At 40.5% G+C, this 17,234-nt stretch overlaps 1 protein-coding gene across 1 annotated transcript in view; it reads right to left on the reverse strand.

Moving 5' to 3' along the window:
- LOC124046159 (TOX high mobility group box family member 2-like) overlaps positions 1-17,234 on the reverse strand; it is a 141,220-nt gene that overhangs the window by 49,545 nt on the left and 74,441 nt on the right. The window contains 1 exon segment of the mRNA XM_046366232.1: positions 8,477-8,536. Coding sequence (XP_046222188.1) covers positions 8,477-8,536 — 60 coding nt within the window.

Below are 17,234 nucleotides of genomic sequence, written 5' to 3' on the forward strand. Positions count from 1 at the left end.
CAAAAGCATGCTCCAGTGGCAGAGTCGATATCCGCGCTGACAAACTCATAATATACTGTATATATATATATATACATTTTTTTAAAAGTTATTCAAGTATAAATTACCCGTTACCATAGATTGCCATAGATGACCTGTTATTTATAGTAACTTTGGTAAATTACTGGTAGCTTTGCAACCCTAGACTTGACCAAGCTTATTGTATGGGTATACCTGGAGTGTAATGTGTGTGTGTTAGTATGAGGGGGAGAGAGAGAGAAAGAGAGAGAGAGAGACTTTAACCAATAGGTGAAGTTTCTATTCTAATCTAGACCATCAGCAACTGCTCCCCTGTGGTTGTGACTAAATCAATAGAGGCCCACGTTGTCTCCTCAACAACAGAAGAACCAAAGGCAGAAACACAAAGAAGCTAAAACTATCTAGTTCTTGAAGACCCTGAGTTTATTTCTACAGCAAGGCAGGGTCGGAACAAAAGTTTTTAAAAACACGAGGTAACAGAGAGAAAAGTATTTCTCTCTTGTTCTTTCTCTCCTTCTGCCTCTGGCTCTGCACACCAGACCTGGGTACCAATACTATTTTAAATCAGTTCAAATACTCATCTCTAAGTACTCTAAAGTATATGCTAAAGCAAATGCTCAAAGTATTTGAATGATTTCAAATATTATTTGAACCCAGGTCTGCTCTCTGTACAGTGACTGATAACAACATAGGGAGGAAGTTGTAAATCCCATCAGTTTACAACTCTATTGTAAATTAAACCCCAGTGGGATAAGGACTGTAAAAACAGAGAGGAGGGCGATGGCCACAAAAACACACACCGGCTCCAGTCTGTAATGAACCAAACATATCACCCTCACTGCTGATTGACAGACCAATCCCAATCAAAGCATTTCCTGTCCGTCAAATTGGCCTGATCCCCACACAGCCTGGTTATTTGGGGCACTGCTAGACACTCAATGCGCTGAGCTTGAAAGAGGCGACTACACTACCCACAATCCCACAAGAGAATTTCCTTCCAGTCACACTTGCCTGATGCCCAATCAGCCTGATTATTTGGGGCACCACCGGACTCATAACACGCTGAATGGACGCAGGCTAGATAAAGACTTGAATGGGACACTACACTACTACACTACCCATGATGTCACACAGAATATTGTGGCCATGTTTGTTGATGTTAACACACAATGCATACTAAATATACTTTACATGTGTGTATAGCAATGAACATTCTTGCACTCGGAGATGAGTGCTTGTGAACAATGTGCATTCAATGACAGATTGAAAACATCAAATGATAGATTTTATGCTTTGTGGTAAGGAATATATAAATCAGCATAATTGAACGAGCTTATAAAACTCTTCTAAAGCCTATATGTCAGATAAATCCCAGATTCAAATGAAACGCAGGACACAAATCAAAGTCCATAGGGTGAATTGTTGATATTATGAGTTATATTGGTATGCAGTTGGTATGCAGTCAACACAGATCAAGAATTTCAGCTGGTAAACAAACAAAAAATGTCCCTTCCGTGTACTGTTACAACAAACAAATGAATACCTTTTGGAAGAAGCCACTGAGTGACTAGACCTGTTTCCTAGCTTAGAATCAATGAAAGCTGTTTCTATTTAGTGTTTTTCTCTTGAAAGGGCCTGAGATTACATATGTAATGTAATCTCCTGACTATGTGTTGAAGTGTGCTAGCTAGACACAAGAAGCTCTGGACACTCACAAAGGTAACTCTATAATATACTTTTTTTTTTAAATTCCACAGACATACAATATTTATGGGCCGGTGGGACATCAAAAGTATATTGGCATATGTGCAATTGAAGTTATACATTTTGCAACCCACAAATGTCATGTTACGACATAATTTTTTTGACATCATCCCCAAGACATCACCTAGAGATTGCACCTAGAGATCTAATCAACAACAAAGGGGGTGGTGGGGGAGTCTTCCTGCATGGGGGGGGGGGGAGAGAGTGTCTTCCTGGGGCATGCATACAGTGCCTTCAGGAAGTATTCACACCACCTTACTTTTTCCTAATTTTGTTGCACTACAAGGTGGGATTTAAATGGATTTAATTGTAATTGTTTTCCCCAACGATCTACACAAAATACAATGTAATGTCAAAGTGGAAGAACCAGTATAGCATTTGTAAAAAAATATGTATAAAAAAATAACACTAAAGATCTTGATTAAATAAATATTCAACCCACTCAGTCAATACATGTTAGAATAGCCTTTGGCCACAAATACAGCTGAGAGTTTTTCTGGGTAAATCTCTAAGAGCTTTGCACACCTGGATTGTACAATATTTGCACATAATTTTATTTGATTCCTCAAGGTCTATCAAGTTGGTTGTTGATCATTGCTAGACAGCCATTTTCAAGTCTTGAGATTTAAGTCAAAACTTTAACGAGGCCACTCAGGAATATTCAATGTCGTCTTGGTAAGTGACTCAAGTGTATATTTGGCCTTGTGTTTCATGTTATTGTTCTGCTGAAAGGTGAATTTGTCCCCCAGTGTCTGCTGGAAAGCAGACTGCACCAGATTTTCTTTTAGGATTTTGCCTGTGCTTTGCTCTATTTAGTTTCTTTTTATTCTAAAAAAAACTCCCTAGTCCTTACTGATGACTAGCATACCCAGAACATGATGCAGCCACCACCATGCTTGAAAATATGAAGAGTGCTGCTCAGTTATGTGTTGTGTTGAATTTGCCCCAAACACAACACTTTTTATTCAGGACATGAAGTTAATTTCTTTGCCACATTTTTTGCAGTTTTACTTTAGCGCCCTATTGCAAATAGGATGCATGTTCTGGAATATTGGTATTCTGTACAGGCTTCGTTATTTAGGTAAGTATTACGGAGTAAAAAATGTTGTTGATCCTCAGTTTTCTCCTATCGCAGCCCTTAAACTCTGTAAATGTGTTAAAGTCACCATTGGCTTCATGGTGAAATCCCTGAGCGGTTTCCTTCCTTTCCGGCAACTGAGTTAAGAAGGACGCCTGTATCTTTGTAGTGACTAGGTGTATTTATACACCATCCAAAGTGTAATTAATAACTTCACCATGCTCAAATGGATATTCAATGTCTGCTTCTTTTTACCAATCTACCTATACTTCTTTGCGAGGCACTGGAAAAACTCTCTGGTCTCTGTGGATGAATCTGTTTTCGTAATTCACTGCTCTACTGAGGGACCTTACAGATAATTGTATGTTTGGGGTACAAAGATGAGGTAGTCATTAATAAATCATGTGAAACACTATTATTGCATACAGAGTAAGCCCATGCAACATATTATGCGACTTGTTAAGCACATTTTAGCTCTTAACTTATTTAGACTTACCATAACTAAGTGGTTGAATGCTTGTTGACTCAAGACTTTTCAGCTTTTAATTTTTTATTAATTTGTAAAAACGTCTAAAAACATAATTCCACTCTGACATTATGGGGCATTGTTTGTAGGTCAGTGACACAAAATCTTATCCATTTTAAATGCAGGTGGTAACACAACAAAATATGAAAAATTCAAGAGGTGTGAATACATTCTGAAGGCACTGCACATCTATACATCTACATTATATTAAAACAAAACACAGAAAAACAATTGGGTGGTATACCGCTGCTAAATTCATATAGGAGAAACACTGACATCAATGGCTATTCACCATCACAGAAATGAACGCAGTGAAGATCCAGTATAAGAAGCCCCAGTTTGTTTCATTCATCTTCAAGGGCCATGATTATATGCAGCAAGTAAATGCACATCTAATGTACATAATTAGATGTCAATTACGCAATAACTGCCTCATTTTCCAAACACATGCATTGAGTATCTGTAATGATTTCTATGTGGAACGAAGGGAAAACACAGATGTCATGAGCTTGTGAAATCTTCAAATTATTTTCAGACGAGAGGTTGGCTTGGCCTCGAGGCAGTATGGTCTGAAGAGTATTGGGAATGGGCACCTTTCATAAACTCAGCTAGAGTTGGGGCGGCAGGGTAGCCTAGTGGTTAGAGCATTGGACTAGTAACCGAACGGTTGCAAGTTTGAATCCCCGAGCTGACAAGGTACAAATCTGTTGTTCTGCCCCTGAACAGGCAGTCAACCCACTGTTCCTAGGCCGTCATTGAAAATAAGAATTTGTTCTTAACTGACTTGCCTAGTAAAAAAAATAAAAATTTGATTCCATGTTTTGGAAAGCCACAAAGTCTTAACTTCTTATGGTTGGGGGCAGTATTGAGTAGCTTGGATGAATAAGGTGCCCAGAGGTGCCCAGAGTAAACTGCCTGCTACTCAGTCCCAGTTGCTAATATATGCAAATTATTAGTATATTTATAAATACACTGCTCAAAAAATAAAGGGAATACTTAAACAACACAATGTAACTCCAAGTCAATCACACTTCTGTGAAATCAAACTGTCCACTTAGGAAGCAACACTGATTGAAAATAAATTTCACATACTGTTGTGCAAATGGAATAGACAACAGGTGGAAATTATAGGCAATTAGCAAGACACCCCCAATAAAGGAGTGGTTCTGCAGGTGGGGACCGCAGACCACTTCTCAGTTCCTACACTTCCTGGCTGACGTTTTGGTCACTTTTGAATGCTGGCGGTGCTTTCACTCTCGTGGTAGCATGAGACGGAGTCTACAACCCACACAAGTGGCTCAGGTAGTGCAGCTCATCCAGGATGGCACATCAATGCGAGCTGTGGCAAGAAGGTTTGCTGTGTCTGTCAGTGTAGTGTCCAGAGCATGGAGGTGCTACCAGGAGACAGGCCAGTACATCAGGAGACATGTAGGAGGGCAACAACCCAGCAGCAGGACCGCTACCTCCACCTTTGTGCAAGGAGGAGCAGGAGGAGCACTGCCAAAGCCCTGCAAAATTACCTCCAGCAAATGTGCATGTGTCTGTTCAAACGGTCAGAAACAGACTCCATGAGGGTGGTATGAGGGCCCGACGTCCACAAGTGAGGGTTGTGCTTACAGCCCAACACCGTGCAGGACGTTTTTCATTTGCCAGAGAACACCAAGATTGGCAAAATCGCCACTGGCGCCTTGTGCTCTTCACGGATGAAAGCAGGTTCACACTGAGCACATGTGACAGACGTGACAGTCTGGACCGGTTTGACCGGTTTGGCGGTGGGTCAGTCATGGTGTGGGGTGGCATTTCTTTGGGGGGCCACACAGCCCTCCATGTGCTCGCCAGAGGTAGCCTGACTGCCATTAGGTACCGAGATGAGATCCTCAGACCCCTTGTGAGACCATATGCTGGTGCGGTTGGCCCTGGGTTCCTCCTAATTTAAGACAATGCTAGACCTCATGTGGCTGGAGTGTGTCAGCAGTTCCTGCAAGAGGAAGGCATCATGTCTTGCTCCATCCACCAACGCCACATTGCACCACAGACTGTCCTTACATCATGGTCCTTCTGTAGCTCAGTTGGTAGAGCATGGCGCTTGTAACGCCAGGGTAGTGGGTTCGATTCCCGGGACTACCCATACGTAGAATGTATGCACACATGCTAAATGGCATATATTATTATTATATTATACATCAAAGTTGGATCAGCCTGTAGTGTGGTTTTCCACTTTAATTTTGGGTGTGACTCCAAATCCAGACCTCCATGGGTTTGATTTCCATTGATCATTTTTGTGTGATTTTGTTGTCAGCACATTCAACTATGTAAAGAAAAAAGTATTTAATAAGAATATTTCATTCATTCAGATCAAGGATGTGTTATTTTATTGTTCCCTTAATTTATTTGAGCAGTGTATTATATTATATATATATAAATATACAGTGGGACAAAGACTTATTTTCCACCATAATTTGCAAATAATTTAATAAAAAATCCTACAATGTGATTTTTTTCTCATTTTGTCTGTCATAGTTGAAGTTTACCTATGATGAAATTTACAGGCAACTCTCATCTTTTTAAGTGGGAGAACTTGCACAATTGGTGGCTAACTAAATACTGACTAAATACTTTTTTGCCCCACTGTATATATTAGTATATTTGGATAGAAAACACTCTGGACTGTCAAAAACTGTTTGAATGATGTCTGTGAGTATAACAGAACTCATATGGCAGGCAAAAACCTGAGAAAAAATCCAACCAGGAAGTGGGAAATCTGAGGTTGGTCATTTTCCAACTCATTCCCTTTTATTTTATTTTTATTTTACCTTTATTTAACCAGGCAAGTCAGTTAAGAACAAATTCTTATTTTCAATGACGGCCTATGACCTGCCTGTTCAGGGGCAGAACGACAGATTTGTACCTTGTCAGCTCGGGGACTTGAACTTGCAACCTTCCGGTTACTAGTGCAACGCTCTAAACACTGGGCTACCCCTATTGAAGATACAGTGGGATATTGGTCATGTTGCACTTCCTAAGGCTTCCACTAGATGTCAACAGTCTTTAGACCTTGATTGATTTTTCTACTGTAAAGGAGGGGCTCATAAGGGCTCTTTGAGTTAGTGGTCTGGCAGAGTGCCACAAGCTCATGACGCTCGTTCACGTGAGAGTTAGCTCGCTCTCAATTGCTTTTTTACAGACAAAGGAATTCTCTGGTTGGAACATTATTGATGATTTATGTTAAAAACATCCTAAAGATTGATTCTATACATTGTTTGATATGTTTCTACGGACTGTAACGAAACCTTTTGACATTTCGTCTGTCCCTAGTGAACGCGCTTCGTGAGTTTGGATTTGTTTACAAAACGCACTAACAAAAGTAGCTATTGGTATATAAATGATGGGATTATCGAATAAAACAAACATTTATTGTGGAACTGGGATTCCTGGGAGTGCATTCTGATGAAGATCATCACAGGTACGTTAATATTTATAATGTTATTTCTGACTTCTGTTGACTGCACAATATGGCGGATATCTTTTTGGCTTGTTTGGTCTCTGAGCGCCGTACTCAGATTATTGCATGTTTTCCTTTTTCCGTAAAGCTTTTTTGAAATCTGACACAGTGGTTGCATTAAGGAGAAGTCTATCTAAAGTTCAATGCATAACACTTGTATTTTCATCAACATTTATTATGAGTATTTCTGTACATTTATGTGGCTCTCTGCAAAATCACTGCATGTTTTTGGAACTACTGAATACAACGCGTCAATGTATACTGAGATTTTTTGATAGAAATATGAATTTTATCAAACAAAACATACATGTATTGTGTAACATGAAGTCCTATGAGTGTCATCTGATGAAGATCATCAAATGTTAGTGATTAATTTTATCTCTGTTTCTGATTCTGTGTTTTTCTGTAACTTGGCTCTGACCTAACATAATCGTTTGAGGTGCTTTCGCCGTAAAGTCTATTTGAGGTGGGTTTAACAAGAAGTGTATCTTTAAAATGGTGTGAAATACTTCTATGTTTGAGGAATTTTAATTATGGGATTTCTGTTGTTTTGAATTTTGCACCTTGCACTTTCACTGGTTGTTGTCATATTGACCCCGTTAGCGGGATCTCAGCCCTAAGAAGTTTTTAAGTGTCCAGTGATGTCGTCAGAGAAGCCAACATGGTAGACCTTGTAATTCTGTAATGAGCCATGAGCAGCCAATAAACTGCTAAATCTATCGCTCGACCCCTCATTATATGGAGTCAATCCAGACATCAAAGAAAATACAATCTTATTCGGAAAGGTTTAGGGGGTCTCTACTCAGCCTTTTGACTTCTGAACTTTGCACTCATGCTCCCTCTTTCTCTCTCCCTCTTCCTCTCCCTGCCTCCCTCCCTCCCTCCCCCTTCTCTCTCTCCCTCCCCCTTCTCTCTCTCCCTCCCTCTCTGTTGGCAAGTGCTAATTGATGAGGAGTTGTAACATTGTCATGTTTTGTTAAAGCATCAAGGTTTGCCGCTGTATCAACAACTCTTCCCATGTGTTCCAGCTCTAGCTGTGAGTACTCTGCTCCCCTCCCCCCAGTCTACTGGAGTGAGTGTCGGGTCAGCTCCTATCTTAGCTACACTTCTAAGCTCCCAACAGGGTAGTTAGACAGAAATCTAACAACACATTTTAATACTGTAAAACCTCAATACACCAAGTCTGGAGGAAGTTTGTGCATGGCCTATGCTCTCAATGGAACGAAAGGGTTTGAGACAAGTAAGTCAGTGAAAACTGTTTTGGTAAAAACAAATCCACACCTTACCTTGCCTAGACTAGGTAACACAGCTATGGGTTTTGGGAACTCCATAATAACTAGTCAATAATTAAGCATGGGAAGTTCCTCTCCATGTTAGGAATAGAGAAAACTACAACATGTGGATGACCAGGAGGGTGGTAGCTCTGAAGCAACATTGTTCAATTGTTTTTGCTTTTCATACTTTGCTATTAGACATTTAAATGCTTCAGTTTAGCTGATGCAGCCGCCACAGATAGAATGGCATTTGACCATAAGGTAGAACATGTTTTTTCAAACTTCAATATTAGTTGGTGATCCGGCCTACTCACCTGGCTTGGTGACCGAAACTCCTGGTTATTGTCATTCATGTACATGTTGTCACCATCAAACTGTAAACAGAAATAGAAAGAAAACAAATATTATGTGAATAAGAGTTCTAAACACAGAGAGAGCGAAAGAGAGAGAAAGAGAGAAAGAGCGAGAGAAGTAGTGATGGCTTTACGGGTGGCCTGAAGCATGAGTCTAATTACTTTGTCACATTCTCTAAACCTCGTTGTGGCAGTGTCGGTAATTACAGTTCATCTGTGGGCGGTAATTAGGCTAGTTGAGCCAAGTGACGAGCGATGGGCTTTCCCCTGTGGGGTCGAGAATACCCTATGTGTATACTGTGTGTGTGCTCATGTGTGTGTGTGTGTGTGTGTGTGTGTGTGTGTGTGTGTGTGTGTGTGTGTGTGTGTGTGTGTGTGTGTGTGTGTGTGTGTGTGTGTGTGTGTGTGTGTGTGTGTGTGTGTGTGTGTGTGTGTGTGTGTGTGTGTGTGTGTGTGTGTGTGTGTGTGTGTGTGTGTGTGTGCGTGCATGTGTGTGTGCGCATGTGTGTGTATGAGTACTTGGCTGTTGAAGGGAAGGGATGCCATGTCTCTCACATGGGGTATAAGCAATAAGGAGTATGCTAAGAGAAGAGAACACTTGATGCTGCCCCTAATGCTAAACACTAATAAATGAGAGGGAATGCCTTTACTGTGGTTTTAGCATGGCTGTGCTCCAATCAGATTGTGTGGCTGAACTGTTTTATGACATGGCCCTGACACTAGACAAACTACAGTGCTATGCTGTTTTAGCTACATTGCTATGGTTAGCGTGACTTACAGATGGGCCACAATTTAGGAAAGTTTCCTACTCAGACATAGGCCCCTTTGAGGACTCAGGGGCCATATCAAGTGTCCCAGTACTGATTTAAGACCAGTTTGTATTTTAGATCACAATTAAAAAGGTTACATGGACTGGTGGGACCTGATCCTAGATCAGCAATCCTACTCTGAAATGCTTTATGAATCAGGCCCTGATTTGCTGCAACACAGAAATTCATGAGGAGTACCACTTTTCAGTTGGAATCTTCTAACACCTTACAATGCATTTCTTAAGAATGAGGAAAGTTAACAAAGCCTAAACTGAAGATACTACAAGAGAATTTCATGAAGCCATTGTGATGGAGAATTTTTTTTATGGCCCAACAGAAAGCAATATATTGTCGTACAACCTTGGACTCTCCATAGCACTCAGATCTGTCATGAAGCCGTTTATACGGCAAATGGGATTAACCTTGACAGTGCCCTCACCGTGCATCGGGTAATACAGGACATTCATAGACATATATCAATACCAGCTCTCAACCCGCTATGGAATTATTTAAAGGCATGAAGGAGAGACAATGTTTTCTTGTTTGTTGACAAAAGTAATTATTTGCATAGCGTGGGCCACATCACCTAGCTCTGTGGGTTTAGGAAGGGGAACAGACAGACGGCAATGAAAACATGATCAAACAGCATTCTATTTCAAATTCCACAGATGGGGAGATACAGTGGGATTTAATGGGTGGTCTTTTCCGATCCAGAAGAAATGGATTGAAGGTTTGCTAGCTAGAAAAACACAGGTAGAATATCAGTGAACACAGATGGGCCACTGTGATTGGCTAAGAAATGATGAACTGAGAGGTCTGATGGATACGATCCCTGGGGGTGAAAGAAAATATCCACAGTGGAAGACATTAAAAAGAGGGAGATAGAGATAAAGAGAGATACAGAGAGGCAGAGAAAGAGAGAGATTCACAAATTACACCAGATTATTAGTAATAGCGAGTAATGACTGGGGAATGAGCAGTGACCCGAGGCAATGGTTGGTTAATGATGCATTCAAAGGAAACCTTGTGAGGATCTACTTGCTTATTCTAAAGAATACATTACTATTCCTAACTATAGATTCACCACCCAGACACATAAATAAGCCGTCTCAATGACACCTCAGTTTCAGAGGGGTTGGGTTCAATGCAGAAGACACATTTCAGTTGGAGGCATTCAGTTGTACAACTGACTAGGTATCCCCCTTTCCCTTTCCCTTTCTTGTCTCCAAGAATATATTCAACACGTTTTAGCACTGCACAAAACACACTTACAATATTTTTTGGGGGGGCAACTATGCTACTTAAAGAGAACTATACTGAACAAAAATAGAAACGCAACATGCAACAATTTCAAAGATTTTAATGAGTTACAGTTCATATAAGGGAATCAGTCAATTGAAATAAATTCATTAGGACCTAATCTATGGATTTCACATGAATGGGAATACAGATGTGTATCTTTTGGTCACAGATAAAAATGTGCCTCACGATCTTATCAATGTACTTCTGTGCATTCAAATTGCCATTGATAAAATGCAATTGTGTTCATTGTCCATAGCTTATGCCTGCCCATAACATAACCCCACTACCACCATGGGGCACTCGGTTCACAACGTTGACATCAGCAAACCACTTGCCAACACAATGCCATACACATGGTCTACGGTTGTAAAGCCGGTTGGATGCATTGCTCAATTCTCTAAAACAACATTGGAGGCGGCTTCTGGTAGAGAAATTAACATTAAATTCTCTAGCATAAGCTCTGGTGGACATTCCTAGAGTCACCATGCCAATTGCATGCTCCCTCAAAACTTGAGACATCTGTGGCATTTTGTTGTGTGACAAAACTACATATTTTAGAGCGGCCTTTTATTGTCCCCAGCACAAGGTGCACCTGGGTAATGATCAAGCTGTTTAATCAGCTTCTTAATATGCTTCACCTGTCAGGTGGATGGCTTATCTTGGAAAATGAGACATGCTCACAAACAGGGATGTAAACAAATTTGTGCACAAAATCTGAGAGAAATAAGATTTTTGTGTATATGGAATATGTCAGAGATTTTTTTTTCAGCTCATGAAACATGGGACCAACACTTTACATGTTGCATTTATGTTTTTGTTCAGTTTATATAAGTATAGTTTAAATACTGAGCATCAACATTCTGTTTGCTTTGAATAAGTAATATATTGTCAGACATTTAGCTTTGTGAGATCACAGGCTTATCTCCTTTCAAAATCATTTGTGAACAACAACTTGATCAATGAGTGGTACAGGGTGATATAATTGTTTCATATGAAAGCCTCTACAGCACGTCCACATACTGTATTTAGACTACTGTATTTAATTTAATGTATCAAAAACCACTGTCATGTCGGCGATTAGATAAAGTGAGATAAAGAGGTAAGGTCAGAACAGACCCTCTTCTGGGTCTCATAGTACAGTCAACAAATACACCAAAAAATCTATATTTTATCCTCTTGTTTTAAAGCTATGCCATTAAACAAAATGGATAAAGAATTAAAGTGTTTATTTCATGTCACAGTCTTGTCTTTTCAACACGGAGGTGGGATGAAAATCTGACGTTCAAATTGAAACCATCCAACTACCAATCAACCCCCAAGACAACAGATAAAGGTCAGACATTTTGTAATTCAACATGGCTGCTCATATATTCCAATGTAAGTCTTTTCCTATGCTCTGCTATAGCTCTCCTTGCACTGGCTCTCCCATTTAAAATGCCAATTTATTCTCAGCTGAATGCTATCAGTGCAGCCATTACTCCACATTCACTGCAGAAACCATCCTCTTTGCCCCCCCCCTTTTCTCTCTCTCTCTCTCTCTCTCTCTCTCTCTCTCTCTCTCTCTCTCTCTCTCTCTCTCTCTCTCTCTCTCTCTCTCTCTCTCTCTCTCTCTCTCTCTCTCTCTCTCTCTCTCTCTGCCTGTCTCTCTCTCTGCCTCTCTCTCTCTCTCTCTCTCTCTCTCTCTCTCTCTCTCTCTCTCTCTCTCTCTCTCTCTCTCTCTCTCTCTCTCTCTCTCTCTCTCTCTCTCTCTCTCTCTTTGCCTGTCTCTCTCTCTCCAGTGGGCACTGGCAGTGCTTCCCCATTGCCGGTCTAATTGTGCATTCTGACTAGACAAGGGAGTCATTAAGCAGTAATTACACACATGTTGTTTTCGGCAAACATCTCTATTTGGATTGCTTTGCATGGTAATTGTTCAGCAGGGACCACCTCTCGCAAACGTGGTGGAGAGAAAAAGAGACAGGGAGAAAGAGGGAGAGTGTGAGAGAGAGAGAGAGAGAGAGAGAGAGAGAGAGAGAGAGAGAGAGAGAGAGAGAGAGAGAGAGAGAGAGAGTGTGAGGGGGATGGAGGGGGAGAGTGATGGCCCAGAACTAGGTCAGGCCTTGCCATCATCGAGGAGCATGGCTCTTCAAAAATAATGAACCCACAAGGTGGAAGTAATGCTAACTAGCGTATCTAGGGAATACATGTAATATTTACAGTGCTAATAGTAGAATACAATGTTGCTGTCTTTTCATCTTGGCTTGCGGGATTGTTCAATGCTGGATTTGAAAATGACAGGCTGCATTGAAGAAACCCTTTGATGGATGGGGTAATATGACTGCCATAATGCTACCATGCTACTATGGAACATCTGGGGAGCTGTATGTCCTCATTTCCTCTTGCACATCAATACAACTATCCCACAGACCTGGGTTCAAATACTATTTCAAATGATTTCAAATACTTCATAAGGGTTTGATTGAGCTGGCCTGGCGCAATGGAACCAAAAGAGTAGCTGCAAAAGTGCTAACAAAGATTGTGGATAAATGAAGATATCCCACTATGATTAAAAAGCTTTTAACCATTGAAAATAATTGTCAGTTCCGGTCTGCTTATTGGGGTGGTTCTCCCATAGACAACAATGCATTAGCAGTAGGGTCTGGTCTGCTTAGTTCATTGACTGTAACGTAACCAGAAATAAATTAGGAAGTGGGATGTCTCGTTTCCTCTTCCATCTCTGGTGCTTACCCTGGTAGGTTACAGCAAACACTCAAAGTATTTGAAGATTTCAAATTTGTACCCATGTTTGCTATCCCACCATTACATTTACATTTACATTTAAGTCATTTAGCAGACGCTCACTAAAGAATCCATTCCCCTTGGTGGGCTAGCCAAAGTTAAAACACTTCAAACACCTTACATAGACCTGACTTCACATTTTAGCTTGCAGCATAGGCCTAAGGCTGAACGGCAGTAAGAAAACAAACAGGCTGATCAATTAGACCACTCCATTGGGTTCTATTCACTAGGCACCAAATGGGACTGAAGAACTGAAGGTCCAATGCAGCTGCTTTTCTCTCAATATCAAATCATTTCTGGGTAACAATTAAGTACCTTACTGTGATTGTTTTTCAATTCAAATGGTCAAAAAGAAACAAAAATAGCTTTTTAGCAGAGAGCATTTTCTCAAGCAAGAATTTTTTGAACAGTTTTTTAATTAAATGTTTTATGTTGACGCAGAAAGTAAGCAACCTTCTGGCTCAATAGTGTGACTGTGTGAGAGCGAAGTCTGTCATCTCGCTCATTTCAATATCCTAGCCTATTCATTGATGATACTGTAGGCCATGCTTTACTGAAGTCACAAGACGTTGCAAGCCAAGAAATGGTGAAATACAGCACTCCATCGCGTGATACAGCTTTTGATTGCCGATGGATCGGCCTAGTGCACGGTTCTGACTGTCTGCCAGGTGGCCGACCTGCCTATACTGAAAGATGCAAGTGTTTGTGTTCTAGGAAGTACAGAAACGAATCAGTCTCCTCCGTTCCAAAAGCACAGAATCTTTGGAGTTTTGACACTCACAAATGGGAGTTGACACCGGGAGTCGATGTGCAAGGGGTCGAGGAATCGAGGGACAGGTAAGAAAAAATTGCGGACATGTAATGGCTGACTGAACAAAGTTATGTGGACCTCAAGATAAAACGTCATATTCAACATCGACAAGTTGGATTCAAATATTAGCACTGCACAATCTGGTGGGTGATAACCTTCAATCTGGATAATAACACAAAACAAATCTTAAGACATTTAACAGCAAATATTACGAAAAAACACGCAACACCCAAACATGACGGAGAGTAAGACAGGGGAACCGATTCCAAAACGAAAATGTGACTCTTCTACAGACACAGACGATTTAATATTTTCACCACCGGGAATGGTAAAGGTCAAAACCATTCTGTTAAAATCAATAAATGACAAACTGGGTATACTTGAATTAGTTAGTAAGGATATAAAAGTGTTGAATGATGAGTGATGAAAAGGCTGCAACATTGGAGAAGGAAACAAACAAGTTAAAAGGGACAGTCAATAAGATTGAAACCGAAGTGAATGAAATTCAAAAGGAGAACACCGTTCTGAGAGAAGCCTTACTGGACATACAAACTAGATCCATGAGAGTGAAACTGGTACTTACAGGTATCCAGGAGAAAGAAGGGGAAGTTCCTGAATCTGTAGTTAGAGAGTTCCTCCTTACAGCGCTTCAGATTCCACGCCAAGCTATCGACAAAATCCAACCTGAACATGTACACCGCTTTGGACATAGAGGCCAAATGTATGACCGCCCAATCGTTGCCAAATTTGCTTCATTTAAAGATAAAATAATGCTTAAAATCCTGGGTAAAAAACTTGCTGGGACCAAAATTGTCATGAATGGTCAGTTTCCGAAGGAAATTGCAGAACGGCGTAAAGATCTGTATCCAATTTTCAAAGAAAATATATTAAAAGGGAAACGAGTAACTCACGTCGTTGATAAACTATATATTGATAACCAGTTGTTCAGAGACACAAAGACTACTCCATGGTTATTTTAAAAATTACAAAGTTCTCATAGCTGAGCAAAATAATGAAACACAATTCTTGCCCGGTTATGGATTGTAAACAATACCATTTAAAAAAGAAATTGCTTTTGTATATATCTTCAATTATAACTAATTGGAACACACAAGCACTAATTCAACATGGTGAAGATAAAAACTGGAACACACAAGCACTAATTCAACATGGTGAAGATAAAAACTGGAACACACAAGCACTAATTCAACATGGTGAAGATAAAAACTGGAACACACAAGCACTAATTCAACATGGTGAAGATAAAAACTGGAACACACAAGCACTAATTCAACATGGTGAAGATAAAAACTGGAACACACAAGCACTAATTCAACATGGTGAAGATACAAACTGGAACACACAAGCACTAATTCAACATGGTGAAGATACAAACTGGAACACACAAGCACTAATTCAACATGGTGAAGATACAAACTGGAACACACAAGCACTAATTCAACATGGTGAAGATAAAAACTGGAACACACAAGCACTAATTCAACATGCTGAAGATAAACTGGAACACACAAGCACTAATTCAACATGGTGAAGATACAAACTGGAACACACAAGCACTAATTCAACATGGTGAAGATAAAAACTATGTCAACAGAAGGCACAGTATGTGTGGATGGTGTGGTGTATGTTTATTTTTTATTTTATTTGTTACGTTTAGGAAAGTTGAGTGAGTGAGAAATGATATGGTTGCATATCCCAGAACCAATGTATTGCTGTGAGCCGGGGTATGAAAGGGCTTTCAATGTTCTTCAGATGATGGATATACTTTTATAATGAATTATACGTCTTGTTTATTTATTGTCCTATCATGGGGAACTACATTTTTAAAATAAATGATGTCTAATTATTTATTTATGATCCTAATTTAATGGTACAGTCCACAACCCTATACCCTAGACACCCACCTGAATAACCCAGATACTAAGGAGAAGTCCCTAACTGTTTTATGGGCCTGCTGTAAGCGGTCTGTATGCAGCCAAAATGCGGTCAGAGACCAAGGACAGCACAACACCCCTCATGATTCTGAGCCTGCTTGGCAGGGTTGGTCCTGCAAAGCCAAAGCCCCCTAAAGGGAGAGCATACTATACAAGGAAATTCTGAAAGCTGCTAATGAGAACCTTGACGACCTTGTACCTAGCCTGTGGGGATTCCGGTGGGGTGCCCCCACCCAGGCAGTAGCAGTGCTGGCAACACTAGCTGCACTAACCCATGGGGAGGGGGTCACACTCGGACATTCAGAGAGGGGGTATATTATTGTGACCCTGGTGGCACAAAATCAAAAGTCTGACTGCATGGAGATGCTTGGGAATATGGTCAATACGGGTGACCGTATTGTGGGTGTTTCAGGGAAAGGTGTACATTTGACCTCCATCATCTAGGACGTGACAATGGTTAATAAATCTCTCAATTTCTGCCCATTTTTCCCGTGGTCTTTTTCATGCAGCTGCAACAGTAAGTGCATTTGTAAATCAGGACCTTTCTTGAGTTGGGCTCTGGGATGGTGCAACTGTTGAGAATGTGAGTTTATGGTTGTGTGGGGGGAAAGGGTTGAGTGTGTGTGGGTGTATGTATGTATCCCACAACTGTTGCGAAGGAGTAAAATATGTTGATGATCCACAGCTATATATAATACAAATCGAGGTGAGGGCGATGGAAATGCATTTGGCAGTTGATCTACTTCAATTCGGTAAATGGCACTGTGTGCTCTTTTCAAAGGATGGATCCCAGTCTGTTCAGGGCTATGGGATGCGGGGGGTCGGAGGTGGTCTGCCGGTCATTGGGATGACGGCCCAGCTCGGGATGAGGAGGGCTTTTAGCGGGTGGAATGGTGGGGACCAATTGAAGGTTTACTTAGTAAATATCATGGTACAGCTACATAGACACTCATTCATCATGTTACTTTTTAATTGTATGTTTACAAACATATATTTTGATAAATAGAATTGAAAGTTGTGTCTCATTATGGTAAGTGGTGAAATAAGTATAGCCTGTTACAATT

Source organism: Oncorhynchus gorbuscha, linkage group LG10, assembly GCF_021184085.1.
Source record: "Oncorhynchus gorbuscha isolate QuinsamMale2020 ecotype Even-year linkage group LG10, OgorEven_v1.0, whole genome shotgun sequence".
NCBI classification, from domain to species: domain Eukaryota; kingdom Metazoa; phylum Chordata; class Actinopteri; order Salmoniformes; family Salmonidae; genus Oncorhynchus; species Oncorhynchus gorbuscha.